This window comes from Labeo rohita, chromosome 24 (genome assembly GCF_022985175.1).
Source record: "Labeo rohita strain BAU-BD-2019 chromosome 24, IGBB_LRoh.1.0, whole genome shotgun sequence".
Classification (NCBI taxonomy): domain Eukaryota; kingdom Metazoa; phylum Chordata; class Actinopteri; order Cypriniformes; family Cyprinidae; genus Labeo; species Labeo rohita.
The window spans coordinates 4,239,378-4,258,545 of NC_066892.1; the positions used below are offsets into that span (position 1 = coordinate 4,239,378).

The 19,168-nt window shown below is 31.1% G+C and overlaps 1 protein-coding gene across 1 annotated transcript; it reads right to left on the reverse strand.

The window, feature by feature from the left end:
• Positions 1-226: 226 nt before the first annotated feature.
• LOC127155916 (carnitine O-palmitoyltransferase 1, liver isoform) lies at positions 227-18,022 on the reverse strand. The gene is given in 19 exon segments (XM_051098508.1): positions 227-1,050; positions 1,138-1,251; positions 1,430-1,585; positions 1,832-1,960; positions 3,870-4,034; positions 4,138-4,254; positions 5,043-5,148; positions 5,308-5,496; positions 6,362-6,557; positions 8,012-8,099; positions 8,629-8,736; positions 8,848-8,889; positions 8,891-8,926; positions 10,596-10,733; positions 10,812-10,913; positions 11,105-11,276; positions 12,857-12,996; positions 14,810-14,952; positions 17,799-18,022. Coding segments are annotated over 18 exon segments (2,292 nt in total). The 5' UTR covers positions 14,951-14,952; positions 17,799-18,022; the 3' UTR covers positions 227-897.
• Positions 18,023-19,168: the final 1,146 nt, after the last annotated feature.

Sequence of the window (19,168 nt, forward strand, 5' to 3'; positions counted from 1 at the left end):
TATTATTAGCATAATTTTCATTATACATAGCTGTAGCATCATAACGAATAAATGTTATATTTGGCATAAGGGGATATTTCTCCTTAAAATAAAAATTTAATAAGCATTTACTTACCCTCGTAAGGTAAGTTCTAAGGCATTCTAAGCCTGTATGAATTTATTTCTTCTGTTTAATGCAAAAAAAAAAAAAAAAAAAAAACCCTAATAAAATAAAATAATAAAATAAAATATAAAATTTTAAAAAATAAAATAAAATTTGCAATTTTTCTTTTTCTTTGCCTTTATCTGTGTGTTTATGATATTTATATACTATTACAGTATTTAAACATTTAATTTGAGCTTATATTTTTATATTTTCAGTAGTGATGGGCAACGATTAATCGCATCCAAAATAAAAATTGTGTACACAATATATGGGTGTACTGTGTATATTTATTATGTATATAAAAATACACACACATGCATGTATACATTTAATACAAATGTTTATACATTAAATATTTATATATCTAAAATTAATTCTATGAACATAAATATTTACATGTAAATATTTTCAAAATATATTCTGTATGTGTGTGTCTTTATACATACAAAATAAATATACACAGTACACACTCATACATTTAATAAACAAAAACTTATTTTGGATGCGATTAATTGTTGCCCAGCACTAATTTTCATATTAGGATTTAGTAATTCTGTTATATGTAACAACATTTTTGTATATCAACTTTATTCTAAATCAGTTTTGGCCAATGCAATAAGCTTTTTTTTAAGTTTATCATATAATATTTTTATTTTATTTTGGATTTATTTCAATTACCAAAAATGCTCTTAATGGTTTTAGTTTTGTTTTTCAAAAAAAAAAAGATATTTTGTTAATTAGTTTGCTAGTCTCTATTTTTTTTTCCCTTTTCTGTAGTTTGTCATGAAAAAGGCACATGTTAGTGTACTAACGGTCTGAGGACAAGAGTGTTTGCAGGAAATGTGCAAGTTGATCATGTTTTCTCCGATGATAATGTAAGACACGCCGTAACCATCATCTGCAACCTGTCAAAAGCACATAAATGAAAATAAATTAAATTCACACAAAAAAAAGTAATAAAAGAATTTTAAATATGCATGAATATTTCTGACCGGGCCAAATCCTCCACCGCAGGTGGTGTACTCGGGGTGGTTAACGAAATCAAACAGTTCCACCTGCTGAAGAGGAGTCTGACTGGTGGACAGACGCCATGTTTCTGAAAGCACCTGAAGAAAATGCATACATATTGTATAAATAAATTTAATATAATTTCAGTAACAAAACGAGATTTTTTTTTTTACATTATCAAAAAAGCGAAATGTGGGTAAGAAAAAACCATGCAAACTTCCTTGTTTGCCAGATACTGTATATAGTAACTGTGCAGCCCTTCCCATGGTGACACACCTCTTTGAGGAAGGGCGACTCCTCTCCCAGGTATTTGGACACAATGTAGAGGCAGAACAGGTGTCTGTCTATTCCTCCTCCCGTCATTGCCATCCTGTACAGATGCTGGTGTTTCTCAGCTGCCGTACGGAAGAGACGCTGACACACTTCCTTACTCTACAGACAGAGAGACGCTTAAATATTTGTGAACTGTTCTTAAATGATTCAGAATGTAGCAACAACTTAAATGATTGCGTTAAATTGGACAAATTACAGTAATTACAGCATTTAAATGCATTTTTTATGGCCATCATCATAACCTGAATCTCTCATGGCAATTAAATTGTTTGTAACTACAAAAACAGAGCATGCACGTATGTACATGAAGTGCCCATTAGTATTTTTATATATAATGTCAGTTACCTCTCCATCCTCAAGAGCTCTGACGAAGGCACAGCTCTCGCTGGTACAGGAACGCACCGTCTCAGTCCGGCCCTCACGGAACAAACGGGTCATAGACGCTTCGTAGGTCAGAGTGAAGGAGCCTCGATTCTGGATGTGGAAGAGGAATGAGAACAGAAGAATGTTATTATCTTATCAATTCTTCAGTCAAGTTTATTTAAATATATTTTTTTAGAATACAACTACATTAAAAAGTTGGTTTGGGGTTAACAGTGCTTTTTGTGTAGATGCAAGGGCATTGCTAGGGTGTCCTAGGTGGTTGCTAATGTGTTAGAAAGAGGTTGCTTTGTGGTTGCTAGGGTGTTACTATGTGGTTTCTAATAGTTGTTAGAGTGTTGCCTAAAAATTGCTAGCAGATTTTATGTTGTTAAACTGACTTAGCATGATGCTGGCATGTTTATAGCTTGTTTTTACACAGTGCTAACATGTTTTAGGACTTCACTACTTTGTTTAAGAACACTGCTTAAATGTTTAAAACATACTAATAGCATGTTTTAAAACGTTGCTAACATGTTTTAACATTGTAACACACTGGTAACATGTTTACCATGCTTGTAACACATTTAGCATATTTCTAGCATGTTTCAACACAATCATAGCATGTTTTAATATGTTTACAGCAAGTTTAGTAAGCTTCTAGTATGTTTTAACACACTGTTAGCAAGTTGCTAACATACGCCTAGCATGTATAGTATGTTAACACGTCTAAACACACTGTTAGCATGTTGCTAACATGTTTAACGTGTTTCTGGCATATTTCAAAACATTGCAAATATGTTTCAGTACATTGTAACACATTTCTAGCATGTCCTCCAACATGTTTTAATATATTTTAGCATGTTGCTAACTTTTTAAAATGCTTCTTACATATTTAACACATTGTTTTACCTTATTTAGCAAGTTTCCAACATGTTTTATTATTGTTAGTATGTTACTATTTTTTTAAACATGCTTCCAACATGTTTAGTATGTTTTTAATGTTTTGAAATATGTTTTAACACATTTTAGCATGTTGCTAACATTTTAACATGCTTCTTACATATTTAATACATTGTTAACATGTTTTAACATGTTTAGCATGTTTTGTAATTGTTAGTATGTTACAAATTTATATGTAACATGCTTCTAACATGTCTAGCATCTTTTTAATGTCTTAACACATTGTTAACATGTTTCTAACATGTTACGTGTATTTCCAACATGTTTTAATGCATTTTAGCATGTTGGTAACATATTTAACATGCTTTTTACATGTTTACCACATTACTCGTCTACATGCTAACATGTTTAACATGCTTATAGCATGTTTACGTTTTATATCCACTTTATATATAATATGTTTCTGGTATGACTGAAAACATTGCTAACATGTTTTAAAACATAGTTAAAATGTTTCTAGCATTTTTAAGATGTTTCCAGATGTTTTAAAACATTGTCAGCACATTGCTAACATTTTTACATGCTTCCTACATGTTCAACACATCATTAGCATGTTGTAACATTCAGCATGTTTCCAACACGTTTTATAATTGTTAGCATGGTGAAAACTTTTTTACATGCTTCTAACATGTTTTAAAACAATGCAGACATGTTTCCAACATGTTTTATCATTGTTAGCATGGTGCAAACTTTTTAACATGCTTCTAACGTTTAACATGATTCAACATGTTGCTTGCATGTTTTAACACATTGCTAATATGTTTCTAGCATGTTTATTATGTTTCTAACGTTTTATCATTGTTATCATGTTTTAGTATGTAATAAAATGTAAATATCATATTAAAATTATTAAGAAAACTTTACTATTTTAAATGATAAAACTATTGATCTAGTGTTGAAAATATGACAACAAAATGCATTGTGCCACAGTGCTTGTGAAGTGTTAGTGGAACATATTCAGAGTTAATATGATTCCCTACATTCTGCTAGTGTCAACTTACGAACAACTGACTTCAGTACATTACGTGTGGTTTTGTGTGTTGTGTGGGTTTAGTCTTACCCTATAATAGGCCAACTGTAGTGCAATCTGAATGAAGGCATCCGGGCTGATTTTACACTTTTTGATTGCGCCCTTGCCGAACTCTTGTATTGGCAACACATGAAAATCGACGTCATCGGCTATTGCCTGAGCCACAGCGAGAGATCGTTCGATACGCTCCTGACACTAAATACACAAACAGGAAGATGAATTATTCAGCATGTCCATTAGCGGTCACTGTATACCGCATGTCTGTAAACATAAGAAGGTGTGTGAGTTGTGTTTGTACCTCTGCAGGGATGTCCCAGGTTAGTCTAGTAGGTGGAGGCAGGGAGGAGGCCACGTCTCCTTTACAGTGACCCTCTTCAGTATAACCCAGCTGGAAACTATCGGTAGTCATCACATACTGAGAGAGAAAGAAAGACAGTGGCATTAGAGAACATAACGACAACAAGATTGCATTTACAAAATAGCAATGCAAGTCAGCAAAAAATAACAAAAGTTGTCGGTAAGCTCAAAGGGTTAGTTTAACAAAACTGATGGCAGTGTTAGTGTTATTAATTTAAACTATTACAGTCTTTAACTTAAGGTGACATAAAATCAAATATAAAAATAAATGAAAAAAGTAAACAATTTTGAAATGCTGCCTTGGCATATAACTGAAAGAAAGTAAATTACTAAAATTAAAACTGCCATATATATATATATATATATATATATATAAAGTAAAGAGAATGATTTAAAAATATATATATATATATATATAAAAAGTAAAGAGAATGATTTAAAAAAACAAAAAAACAAAAAACAATGACAAAAGCACATAAAAATACTAAAATTAAAGAAAACTGAATATATAAAAATAAAAGCTATTTCAAAATATTTAAATATTATTTATTTTAAAAAAAATGGGTTTATAGTGCATTTTCATTCCTTGTTTTTACATTTGTAAATCTATTAAAACCTAAATACGTTTATAATGCAGTCAAATGTAATATTTAGCAAAATTCTAAATTAATATACATTTTTATAGTGCACATAATACTGTGATACCTAAATTCACTTAAAATGATCAAATGAGCTTTTGCTAAAGACAAGTTTCCTTTGAACCACAGTCACCATAATTGGCATTGTACTTAATTAATTTCTTGATTATGTAAACACTTTCTCTTTTTGACTCATTCTGTCTCTCACCTCCCACACGTGAGCCATTATAGGTGCGTCCGCCCAGGAGTGTTCAGCATTGAGACCGTTCTTTCCGTTCTTATACACCACCACGGTAAATGACTTATCAAACCATCTGAAACACAAACACAGTGCAAAACACTGCCATTGTAAAGACAAGGGCTGTCATGTCTGGCTGTGTAAAAGAATTAATTCTGTTTACATATAGTACAGATAACATTTAGCATCTCTGTGATGAAACTGATTGACAAATCCGAACGGATGAACATCTCACCTGTCGTAGCATTTGCCGTGCAGAAGGGACTTGGCATAGCGATCCAAATTGCCAGCAGGATCATCTCCCCTCATGCCTTGCTCATCATCATCCAGGGCAACGAAGAACGCCGCTTTCTCAATACAGTCCAGAGATCTCTTATTCACTCCTGAGCTAAAGAACTCCTTCCTGGCCTGAGCCCAAGGGATTCTGGGAAATTAAGTTCAAAATGTCTGAGTATTCATAGCAAGAATTTAAGAAAGAATCTAAAACCAATTCTAGCGTGGATTCTTAATAAATAATAAAATAAATTTAGATTTTGTAAATGTTTAATTTTATGTAAGTGAAATTGGATGGATTCTTAATATAAATGCATGTGAAATGCTGAAATCAGGGTTGTTATATTTAACTAAAAATAAAAACATTAAAAAAAAAAAGAAATAAAACTGAAATAAAATATTAAAAAAAAAAAAAAAAAACTAAACTTTTCATTTTCAGTTGCCAAAGCAGCATCTCATTTTTGTTTAGTTAATGTTAATGTATTAAAAATAGCTAAAAAATAAAATGAATAAAAACTATACAATAACTAACAGAAATTCAAAAACATAAGAACACTACTAAAACTTCTAAACTACTAAACTTACAACTGAAAACACAAAAAATCTAATTCACAAGATTAGAAATCTCTCAATGATACTAAAATACATTAAATTGTTTCAAATTTATTTATTTTTTTAAATGCATATAAAAATAAAAATATGTATATTTAAACAATTGGATTAATACCTGTGCTGTTAATTAAATAAATTAGATTCATTCTTGGTTTAAGGGGTTGTGTAAATCACTAACACTAAATAAAAGCTATAATAATAATAATAGAGATGCTGCTTTGGAAATCACAACTGAAAAATGTAAATAAATTTCATAGTCCATAAAAATGATCTTAATTCTTGATTTACATTCACCGTACCTTGGCCTACTTCCAAAAAAGCCGTATTACATTACATACATACAGAACACATGCATGTTTGTTTTGTATCAAATAAACCTTTTAAAGCATGTCAGCAGACACTACCTGTCTCCTGCCGTCATGGCTGCGAGTTTGGCCTCTCCGGGTGCCGGAGGTGACGGGTCATCCAGGATACGCTGAATCTGTTGCTCGATCTCTCTGGGAGACAGCATGCGGGCGGCATGGTACAGCCACAGACGGAAATAACGGCCTCGGTGGAACACCGCCACATACTCACTGTCCTGCCAGTGGACCAGGGAATCTAAATACACAGAAAATTAATAAATGCATGCAAATTCTCACTATTCACACTCATGCTTTGTGTATCATCAGAAAATGGTGCCAAAAAATTAATTAGAAGAGTCTCAGAGAGGAAAACACATTCGAGTGTGTGTGTGTGTATCTGGGTCAGTCCGTGTGAATGGTACCAGGTGTGTCCAGGGTGTTTGTGTGTGTGTTTGTCTGTGTAAGTTTATACGGTATGATGTGTTTGTACTTGTGAGCCTTTGAGGAAACACACTAATGTAATATGTCTTTAATCCTAGAAAATATGAGGAAATGCAGGGCTCTATGCTTACTTTTCTTTTTAGGAGCACAGTCAAAATTCATAAATTCATGTTGAGATTAATGTTTTAAATATTAAATTTTGAATATAGACATTGTAAATTATTTAACTAACTAAAAAGATACTTTAAAAATTAAAATAAAACTGGCAGTAGGTGGCGGGAAGTCACTGATTTAATTACTGAATCATTGATTCATTTGATTCGTTCAAACCGCTGATTCATTTAGGAATAAAGCAAGTGATTGTCTTTATGAATGGGGAATGGAATCACTGACTCACTAGATTCGTTCAAAAATGTATGTTAATTCATAACCGAAACACAGCTGTGTTTGAATGAAGATGCGCAGCGGCTCAGTTGTGACTTGGTTTAAACTATTTTTGATGACGAAATAGAGTAAAAATCAGGCGATACTGTCATAGTCAAACAACGCAAGTCACTTATATTAACTTTTTGTTTATTTAACTGTTGTATTGAATCAATATCTCATTTACAAACTCCCTTAAAAATCATCTCAATGTGATGAACTCATCTTAGTTCATCACAATCTCACGAAGCTCCATTATAATCAATGACGCTCTCTATGCTGCACAATTAATCTCTTATTCACACTCTCTCTACACTTTGTTTATGAAAGGATTCGTGAGATACGTCTGTGATATGTTACTCAACATTGCAAAAACACATAGAAACCTTTGAAGCTCCCCTCAGCGCCAACACAAATATTCCTAAATATTTTTTCATAGTCGCACAAAGTAGTTTTAGTTGCAAATGCAACTGAAATGGTCGCACTATAGTATGGATTAAATCCTGAAAAAATGTATCATTGATTCCACAAAAATATGAAGCAGCACAATTGTTTTTAACATTGATAATATAATGCATAAATATTTCTTAAGCAGCAAATCAGCATATTAGAATGATTTATGAAGGATCATGTGACACTGAAGACTGCAGTAATGATGCTGAAAATTCAGCTTTTCATCAAAGGAATAAATTACATCTTCACATATATTCAAATAAACAACATTTATTTAAAACTGCAAAAATATTTCACAATTTTGCTGTTTTTACTGTATTTTTAAACAAACAATTGTAGCCTTGGCGAACATTAGAGCTTTCTTTCAAAAACATTAAAACAATCTAGCCTTACCTGTCTCTTCTCCTGGAATGCGTGTGGTGTTGAAAATCCTCTCACACTGAGCGGCACACAAAGGAACATTTAAAACTGGCACACGACTCTAAAAGACAGAGATATACTGTTAGTCAAGGCAACTTTAATCAAAATGTAGTTTTCATATTCATTTTCCACCCTCCTTTACCCACAAAAATCTGAAATAATACTATTCATTCTTGTTATAATTTTTAGTTTGGAATACCCCTTTAAGAATGCTGTTAGTGCTACTGTAACTTTAAGATATGTAAATGACCTGTCATGAATATCTTAAAATGTGGGCGGTCTGCTTAATGTCAAGTTTAGTTGCCATGAAGAATCAGAGTGAACTCATGAGGAAGTTTTACACGTACAAAGCACACTTAACTTTCAAAAGAGAAAAAGTTTTCACGTTTTATATGTTCTCACTGACTCAATACACACAGCCCTGCGGGTCTTCCCTATTCACAACACGGTCTTAATTAGCCATCCATAGCCTAACAAAGTTCAATGCACAGCTAAAAACAGCTCTGCGATCAATCTCTGTCAGCACTCGGGGCAGTGAGAGTTTCACCCCCCGCCCAATAGCATCTGTCAGCACTGCAATGTGGACTCACAGGTTTGATTTCCTCTCTGTTAAGTTTCCTGCGGTACAAGAGACATGCATGCAGCGTGTTTCCTGCTCTCGCAGCTTGAATCGGTGTAGGAGTCACGTACAGGAAGTCCTGAGGATGATAGAGAAAGACTCAAGAGGCTTGTATATTAAACAAATAATTTAACCACTAGAACTTCCTGCTTTTTTATGCATCTGTGAGTGTTTTTGGTATGAGCCGTACCATTCCATAGTAGTTGCTATTGACCATGAGTGGGCCACGCCCCCCTCAGGTAGACATACTCCTCCCACCAATCACTGACCTTGAAGATGCAGACACAAGAAACATTAATTTTCAAATAAACCTTAACTAAAAACTAAAAAAAAAAAAATAATAATAATAATAATAAAAATTAGGGGAGTCTTTGTATCATCCAACAGCTCGAACCCACTAAAATAGGATTTTCAGATCAACATGAAATTCAAAAGTGACCCTTCTGCCTTCTTAATAAAATGTAATATTTATTTTAATATTAAATTAAAATCAACATAAATTTTTAATATTAAACATGACATTTAATAAATATAAAATTAAATATTATAATACTATTTATTCAGAATAAAAATATTAATATTTATATTAATATTTAAATTAATTTTTTTGGGTTATTTAACACCCATATTAAACGTAATATTTAATAAAAATTTAATTCATTGTCTCTACTTATTATTAAATTTTAATTTGAACTTCCCCTTTAAGAATGCTGTTATTGCTGTTGTAGCTTTAAGATATTTAAGATATTGGTACTTTGTACCATCCTACAGCTCGAAATCACTAGCAAAATAAGATTTTCAGTCAAGAAAAAAGAAGTGTTTAAAAAACAAAAAAAACAATTGCCATTAAATTCAGGTCTACATAAAATTAGAAAACAACCCTATATGCTTTCTTAATAAATTTAATATTCATTTTAATATGAGATAAAAATAAAATAAATTTCCATATTAAACATATTTAATAAATATAAATTAAATATTAAATTCCTCAACTTGTTAGCACACCATTCAATCTATTTAAATTATAAATGTTTTTAATTTTTTTATGCAACACTCATATTAATCCTAATATTTAATAAAAATTAAATTCCTTGTCTCTAGTTATTATGTTTTTGTTTGAACTACCCCTTTAAGAATGCTGTTATTGTTGCTGTAACTTTAAGATATGTAAATGACCCATTCTGAGTAGACAAGAAAAATTAATTCTCAAATAAACCAATTTAAAAAAAAAAAAAAGTTAGGTCAGGTTAAACTAATATTAAATTAAAATCAATATACATTTCTAAATATTCTAAATAAAGTAGTTTGTTTTCATAATTCCTCAAATCATCTTTCATTTGGTATGCAATGCCTATATTAAACTTAATATTTAATCCTAAATTCCTGCTTTCTGCTAATTAACATACTATGTTTTTGAAATCTTTTAAATCTTGCATTTAAAATGCAATTTGTCTGTAAATGACTTCACAAATCCGTCTTACTTTCCAAACGTTCTCCTCAAATCATTTCATTTGGTATGTAACGGCCATATTAAACATAATATTTAATAACGGTACTGTTATATAACGTTCACATTAAATCTAATATGCACTAAATATTAAATTCCTCATCTCTGCTTATAAGCACACAATTTATTCTAAATAAAATCCAATTGTTTCCACTCCAACATCAAAAATCCTTCTTACTTTCAACCTCTCATCTCAAATCACCTTTATTTAGGTAGCAAAGTCCACTTTTTTACGATCCAAACAATTCCTGTCATATAAAATCAAATTCCAGCCTACATTTTCCTAACATTTCAGAGCCAACCTGAATGTTTAACATTGGATTACAGAAGCAAAACAGATTACAAACAGCATTTTTAAGGTTGCATCAGATGATTGACAGGTATTGTGTGTGTGTGCAAGTTTATGTGTGTGGTTTGCTGTTTGCTCTCACATAGTTGGATGCCCACATAGCTTTCAATTTGAGGTACCACTGCAGGCGGTTTCCCAGACTGCTCTCAAACTCCTGGGCCAGAGTCGTCATCCTCTCATACTCAGAATCGCTCATCAACGGACGTGCAGATTCCAAGAACTAGAGTGAGAGAGAATGTTAATAAATAATATTTTTCCCCAATTAAAGTGGTTGATAATGAGATAATGATGATCTCACCCTCTTAACAGTGTCCTTGACTGCAGGAACAGGCAAGTTGGGCAAAGAGCCCTGGTAGCTGTACAACAGAGGTTGCCTGCCTGAAAAGATCCGGACCATGGCCTGAAAACCAGCATATTTTAAGGTAAAGTGTGATTTTGATATTGAAAAAACTCTCCTATCCAGTTATGTATGAGTAAAATACTTGTAAGACGGTTTCCTCAAAGCCAGACACAACAATGCTGACTCCACCAATGCCGTTACAGGTTGGGTGGTTGTAGTTTAGGCGTGTCTTTTAATATAACTGTACTCACCGCCCAGATTTTGGTTGTGTTGGACACTTTCCCATGCTGTTCAAACATCCAGCCGTGATACGACAGTAACTGCTTCAGGCAAAGCCTCATGGTGAAGATCAGGGAGAACCAGAGCAGAGTGCTGAACAACACGGCAGAAACCACCGTCCGACATTGAACGCTCAGAGAATCACTGCCGACAAACACACAATATTACACTGATTTTGGGACAATCTATTAAACAACTGCAGTCTGATAAGGTACATTAAGAAAGAATGTAAATATCAGGCAAATAATGTATTAAAGAAGACGTCCACTCCCAGAACATAAATTTACAGATAATGTACTCACCCCCTTGTCATCCAAGATGTTCGTAAAGAAATTATGTTTTTTGAGGAAAACATTTCGAGATTTTTTTTCCATATAATGGACTGATATGGTGCCCTGAGATTGAACTTCCAAAATACAGTTAAAATGCGGCTTCAAATGACAACCACATTTGGGATTGTTTGAAGCCGCATTTAAACTGGATTTTGGAAGTTCACCATAGAAGTTCACTATATGGAGAAAAAATGCTGAAATGTTTTTCTCAAAAAACAATTTCTTTATGACTGAAGAAAGAAAGACATGAACATCTTGGATGGCAAGGGGGTGAGTACATTCTCCTTTAAAAGTGTTACACTTTCAGTGAACTTTTCGATAATTGTTCACTATGCAAAATCAGGTTAAACATTTTATTATTGTGCCCTACTGACAAACAAAATGTGCATAAGTTAGTTCTTATCTTGAAAGTACGGAAGCCCATTTCCACCAAAAATAAAGGTTATTGTGACCTTTTAATCTCACAATTCTGACTTTTTGATCAATACTTTTTTTCTCAGAATTGCAAGTTTATTTCTCAAAATTGTGAGTTTATATCTCACATTTCTGATTTTACAACTTGCAATTGTGAGTTTTTAATCACAATTCTAAGAGAGAAAAAGTCAGAACTGTGAGATAAAAAGGCAGATTCAGCAGGAGAAACAGGCTTCCATATAAAAGTATGATATTGTCCTTATTGTTTGTTTGTTTTTTAAATTATGGAGTAAACCATTATTTTAAAAAAGGAAAAAGTATTATAGGGTTAATGCACAGACTGGAACCACAGATTAAATTCTTTAAAAACACATCAAAAACACCTGATAATTAATAACGTCTAAAAATATGTACATAACTATTCAAAACTCTGGGATAGATTTTTTAAATATTTTTGAAAGAAGTTTCTTATGCTCACCAACGCTGCATTTATTTGATAAAAATACATTAAAAGCAGTAAAATTTTAAAATATTATTACTATTTAAAATAACTGTTTTCTGTTTAAATATATTTTAAAATGTAATTTATTCCTGTAATGCAAAACTGACTTTTCAGCATCATTGCTCCAGTCTTGTGTCACATGATCCTTCAGAAATCATTCTGATATGCTGTTTAGGAAACATTTATTATTCTGTTAGTCTGTTTTGCAGAATAACTCTTAAGCTTTTGTCTGAAACTGAATAAAGGTGTGTGTAGGTACACACCCTCTTCGGGCATGTTCCTGAGTCTATGGGTGGGAACCCCTATTCTTTTTTATGTAGTTTGTAATATGAGTTACATAAGAGGATGACAAATATTTCAGTGTGTCTTTGAGCCACTAAAGTGGTTCACACTGCAGATCAATCATTTGTTTTGCCAGTTCTGTGTGTAAAGAGCAATGGGTTCATATTTCCATCGGGTAACGTGACCTCTATTACCTGACCGGCAGATGTTCTTGGATTTTAGCGATGAGGCCCATGGAAGGGTCTGAGCGCGTGTACATGGTGGCCAAGATTGCGATGACGACAAACAGCCATGAGGACGGGCTGGCAGGATACACACCAGTGATCACGTTGTTCTGAGCGAGAGAAAGAATAAACAAACATGAGAAAAAAAACAGAGGAAAGACGGCCAAAATAAACACAGCTGGGGAATGTGTGAGAATAACTGATGTTATTAACATAAACATTAAAAATGAACAGTAACACTTTACAATAAGGTGTCATTTGTTAACATTAGTTAATGTGTTAACGAACATGAACAAACAATAAACAAAACATTTATTACACTATTTAATAATCTTAGTTCACAGTGCATTAACTAATGTTAACAAACACAACTTGTGATTTTAATAATGCATAAGTAAATGCTGAAATTAACAATAAGATTAATAAATACTGTAGAAGTATTGTTCATTCTTAGTTCATGTTAACTAATGTAGCAGCGTTACTAAATAAACAAAACAAATTTAAAAGGTGACAAAATACTTTTGTAATAGAGATTATATTGCACATTTTAGTGTTCACTTGTGCATTTTATTCTAAAATAAATGAATGTTTGTTTTTATAATCAGTTAGAAACTGCATTATCAACCTTAAACACACTATTATATGCACAAAAATAAACATAAAAGGAACATTTAGCAGATGACAAAAAAATTTAAATTTGTATTGTAAATTTTTACTGGTCATTTGTGCATTTTATTTTATTTTTAGAATTAAACATAAAAATGCATTATCGATATTAAACACTAATATATGCACAAAGACACAAAAGTCAACAAGACATCAAAATGATGTATTTGGTTTTGTAATAAAGATTTTTTTGTGCATTTTATTGTTTATGCATTTTATTCTAAAATAAATAACCTTCATAATCAAATAATAAAATGCATTGTTGAAGTTCAACACTATTTCATAAAAACACACATAAAATGGACAGATTTAAAAGACACAAAAATTAAAATGAGCTACTTTCTTTTAAAAAAAAAATTAAAAATTGTGCTTTTTTTGTTTCTAAAATAAATGTTTGTTTTTATTATAAATGTAAGCGTAAGGTTTTCTCTTCTGCTTACCAGCCTGCATTTGTCTGATCTGAAGTACAGCAAAAACAGTATTTTTAAAAGAAATATTTTTAGTATTTAAAATAACCATTTTCTATTTGAATACATTTTAAAAAAGAGGAATTCAAAGATGAATTTTTTGCATCATTTTTCCAGTCACATAATCTTTCAGAAATCATTTATTATTATTATTATTATTATTATTATTATTATTATTATTATTTTTTTTTTTTTTGTTTTTTTTTTTTTTGAAAACAGCAGAGTAGAAATTTTTCAGGTTTCTTTTATTTGACATAGAAATCTTTTGTAGCATTATAAATGTCTTTATCATCACTTTTGATCAATTTAAAGCATTATTGCTAAATAAAAGTGTTAATTTCTATAATTTTTTTTTATTATACTGACTTATTAGCTTTTGAATGTGTAGTGTATAATGTTACAAAAGCTTTTTATTTAAGATAAATGCTAATCTTTGGATTTTTCTATTCCTCAAAGAATCCTAAAAAAAAAAGTGCTCAACTGTTTTAAATATTGATATTATTTTAAGTTATTATCTTTATTATTTTAAGAGTTATTTTAAATAGTACAAATATTTTACAGTTTTACTGGTTTTGCTGTACTTTGGATCAAATAAATGCAGGCTTGGTGAGCAGTAGAGACTTATTTAAAAAACTTTAAAAATCTTACTGTTCAAAAACTTTTGACTGGAAGTGTACATATACATGTGAAATTTATAACATAAATTACATTACATAAAGAAAATTAAATGCATTGCAACTAACATTTCATGTGACTTTTAAAGCTGTTAGTTTGTGTAAACTGTATTTACCTTCAGCCGTGTGACGCGTTTTTTCCAGGATCGGAGGCCTGACAGATAGACCTGTCTCAGGGCCTGATGGGACAGCTGCAGGTCGATCCCCTCTGGAGTGATAGTGAACTGAAATGCCACGGCCTGATGGGCTTCTGCCATTTCTAAAGACAGTGTGAGACAAAGACAGCGGCTTTTAAACACAGCAGCTCAAATTTCACTGCAGCATACAGTACTTTGTGCATGACCACAGCTCTCCACATCCATTGCTTTATCTCACTTACACTTTGCTGAACACTATCCACCATCCATTATGAATCAACAAGTTTAACATGTTGTGTTATGATCCATTAAGCCAAGAGCAGTGAGTGCTGATATAGACATTTCTGTTGAGGGATCATTTTATCCCTATAAAAAAAAAGATTGAGTTTTTCCAGGCTGTGTAGATGAAGGGAAACTTCCTTCAAAACTTGAATCATATCTGCCTTTATCCAGCCTTGTCATGCTTTTGTTTCTCATTCAAACAGACTAGACACTTAGACCTTATATATATATAAATAAAACATATAAATAAATAAAATCACTCCCACATCTACATCCAGACGAGATGTATCTATGGCAACAGAGTTGTTATGGCAACCAGGAGCAAAGGGTTCCCTCATGACTACCAGTCTGCTCAACTAAAACTGTTACAGTATTCATCAAGATTCATATACACAGTAATATACATAGGCTTGGTAAAAGAAGCTTAAGATATTTACAAAAGTACATTCCTATGCATGCATATGTGACCCTGGACCACAAAGTCATAAGGGTCAATTTTTTTTCATCTGAAAGCTGAATAAATAAGCTTTGATTTATCTATGGTTTGTTAGGATAGCACAAAATTTTATACAACTATTTGGCACAAATCTAGTACCTGAGAGTGCAAAAAAAAAAAATTCTAAATTTCTAAATATTGAGAAAATCCCCTTTAAAGTCGTCCAAATGAAATTCTTAGTAATGCATATTACTAATCCAAATTTTTTTTGTTAGATATTTACGGTAGGAAATTTACAAAATATATTAATGTAACATGATCTTTAATTAATATCCTAATGTTTTTTTGGCATAAAAGAAAAATTGATCATTTTGACCCATACAATGCATTTTTGGCTATTCCTACTAATATATCTGTACAACTTAAGACTGGTTTTGCAGTCCAGGGTCACATATAATTCACATGAACACATGACAAATTGTGTTTGTTTTTGTTAAATAACATGTTTTTGTTATATAAACAACAAAAAATAACACTAAAAATAACTATGCTGTAATAAAACAAGCCATATTTTAGATTGAATTAATGTATTTTATATATAATGAATGTTTTTCATGAATATTCTAGTTATATCACATGTGATATGCTTTTTCATTAATAAAGTTTCATTTAAAAAGTTTTTAAATCAGATATTAATTTAACAAATATATATTTTATTATATAAAACATTTATTTTAATTCCCAACTGTTAAAATATTTTATAAAAGGCTACTAATTTTTTTACAAATATTTGTAAAAATATATTTTATATTATAAATGTTTTAAGTGTATACATTTTATGTGTTAAAACAATCAAAATGAGAGGAAAAAAGATTTTAATCAAAGTTCTAATTAGAAAGTATGTTTTAAACACTATTTAGGTAAGCAAATACACAATCCCACGTCATCCCATGGGACACCGCTTTGATCATTTTGACCCATACGATGCATTTTTGGCTATTGCTACAAATATACCCATACAACTTATGACTGGTTTTGCAATCCAAGGTCACATTCACATTAACACATGACAAATAGCATTGTTTTTGTTAAATAACATGTCATGTTAACAACAAAAAATAACACTAAAATACGTATGCTGTGATAAAACAAGCCAAATTTTACAATATTTACAAATTTTTTTATATAATGAATGTTTGTCATTAATGTTTTAGAATTATACCATATGTGATATGCTTTTTCATTAATAAAGTTTCATTTAAAAAGTTTTTAAATCCGATATTAATTTAACAAATATATATTTTATTATATAAAACATTTATTTTAATTCCCAACTGTTAAAATATTTTATAAAAGGCTACTAATTTCTTTACAAATATTTGTAAAAATATGTTTTATATTATACATTTTTGAAGTGTATACATTTTATATGCTAAAACACTCAAAATGAGAGGAAAAAATGATTTTAATCAAAGTTCTATTTAGAAAGCACGTTTTAAACACTATTTAGGTAAGCAAATACACAATCCCACGTCATCCCATGGAACACCGCCTTCGGCTACTAAATTACACTGCAGGAAACATGCAAATGAGGCACTTTCTCCAGCAACCAGAAGAGGGCGCTGCGCAGAAATGAATTGAATGAACTTTAACCTAATTAAAAAAAATGACTTAAATTAATTCACATATGTTGCATTAAAACATTGGAATATGGTCATGTGGAATAATAAAGCAAAATAATACTCCAACAATAAAAAATAAATGCATAACAACATATATAAACACGTAACGAAAAGGTAATAGACTTTGCCAAGTGTTTATCGATTAAATGATAATTCAATGCTCCTACAAAGACACCGACCTTTTATATAAAAGGGTCTATTGCATAACAAAACAGTTAATCATTAATTATCTATATTGATCTAAAAAACTGGCGGGGGAAACACACAAGGAGCCCCAAAAAAACACCCTACACAACACACTTATCTATTATAATCGGAAGTTAGGCGTTTGATCAGCATGTGAAGGTTTATAAGATCGAAATGACAGCATGCAGCTAAACTGGGAGTAACTGGAAACGTAATTTAAGGATGATCAAGGCCAATAACGGATGATGCTTCACCACACCAGCTATAAAAACCGTAAGAGCTATCAAACACCCCACACATCTCCATCATCCATCGTCTCCTGCACACAACAGATCATCACGCCTCAGATTAGCATTACACTGTCAGAAAGCATCATCCCTACCTGCTGTTTACTGATGTTACTGATGACGGGAACAAAGTGACGGACTCCTCTCCTCCCTTATGCTTTTGACGAACATACACACAAAAAAAAATAATGACAAATAAGCGCGTAATAACCCCAATATAGATGCTGAGGGTTCTCTGGTATGAAGCCTAACTGGAAGTACCTTTGATACAAACTGCGAAAGAATGTAACAGATACAGCGAAGAGGGCGGGAAACAAGCGGCTCGGAAGTGCGCTGTGATTGGTCAGGAGGCAATGACGTTTCTGTGGGACAGCTTGACGAGCGAGCTGGCCAATGAGGGGACGGAATGCCGCGTAAAGCGTTGGAGACTTCGCTGTGATTGGACGCCGCAGCTGTCAATCAAGGATTATGGCCAAGCGGCAGTGACATGTTTTACAGTCTGGAGCTTGGGTGTGGAGTGAGGAGAATAAAACACAAATATTTTGGTGTTACTAACAAGCAGAGGTAAATATCCGTGCAAAACCATTTCCTAAAGCCTATACTATGACCAATTTAGTGTAAATAGGCCTTACTATATATATATAGTACAGTACATAGTTGTGTATATAGTATATATAGTTCTGTTTCTCTGTATGTCTTTGAAGATTGTACTTTTTCTACTTGCATACTCTGAGATAATAAAGAATATTTTTAAAAAATGGTTTTAATGTGCCATGGTCATTGAAAGTTAATATTTTGTTGAAGTATTAATGTCAGTTTCCTACAATTTTGTAAACATTTATAACATTTTTTACAAATATTTTGATTTAATGACTAGAAATGTCATGTGATGTAAACTGGGAATAAAAATGAAAAATACAGGTGGGTGTGGACTTTTTTTTTTTTTTTTAATGTTTTTATGTTTTCGAGGTAAAACATCCATACAAAAAATTACTAACATATAAAATATTATGAATTATATTAAAATATATTATATTTTATTTTATTTTTATTATATGTATATTTATATATGTAAAAAATATTTAAAAATATAATATATATATTTATATATAAATATACATTTATATTTATATATAAATATATACATACACACACACACACACATATATATATCCATTTTATACGTTAGTAATATATATATATATATATAGTACTAACATATAAAATATAATATATACAATATTATGAATTATATTCAAAATAATTTTAATAAAAAATATTTTAAAATCTAATATATGAAATTAAAAAAATATAAAAAACAATGTATAAGTTAATTTTATAAAAAAAATATATATATATAGTACTAACATATAAAATATAATATATAAAATATTATGAATTATATTCAAAATATTTTTAAGTAAAAAATATTTTAAAATCTAAAATATATGAAATTAAAAAAAAT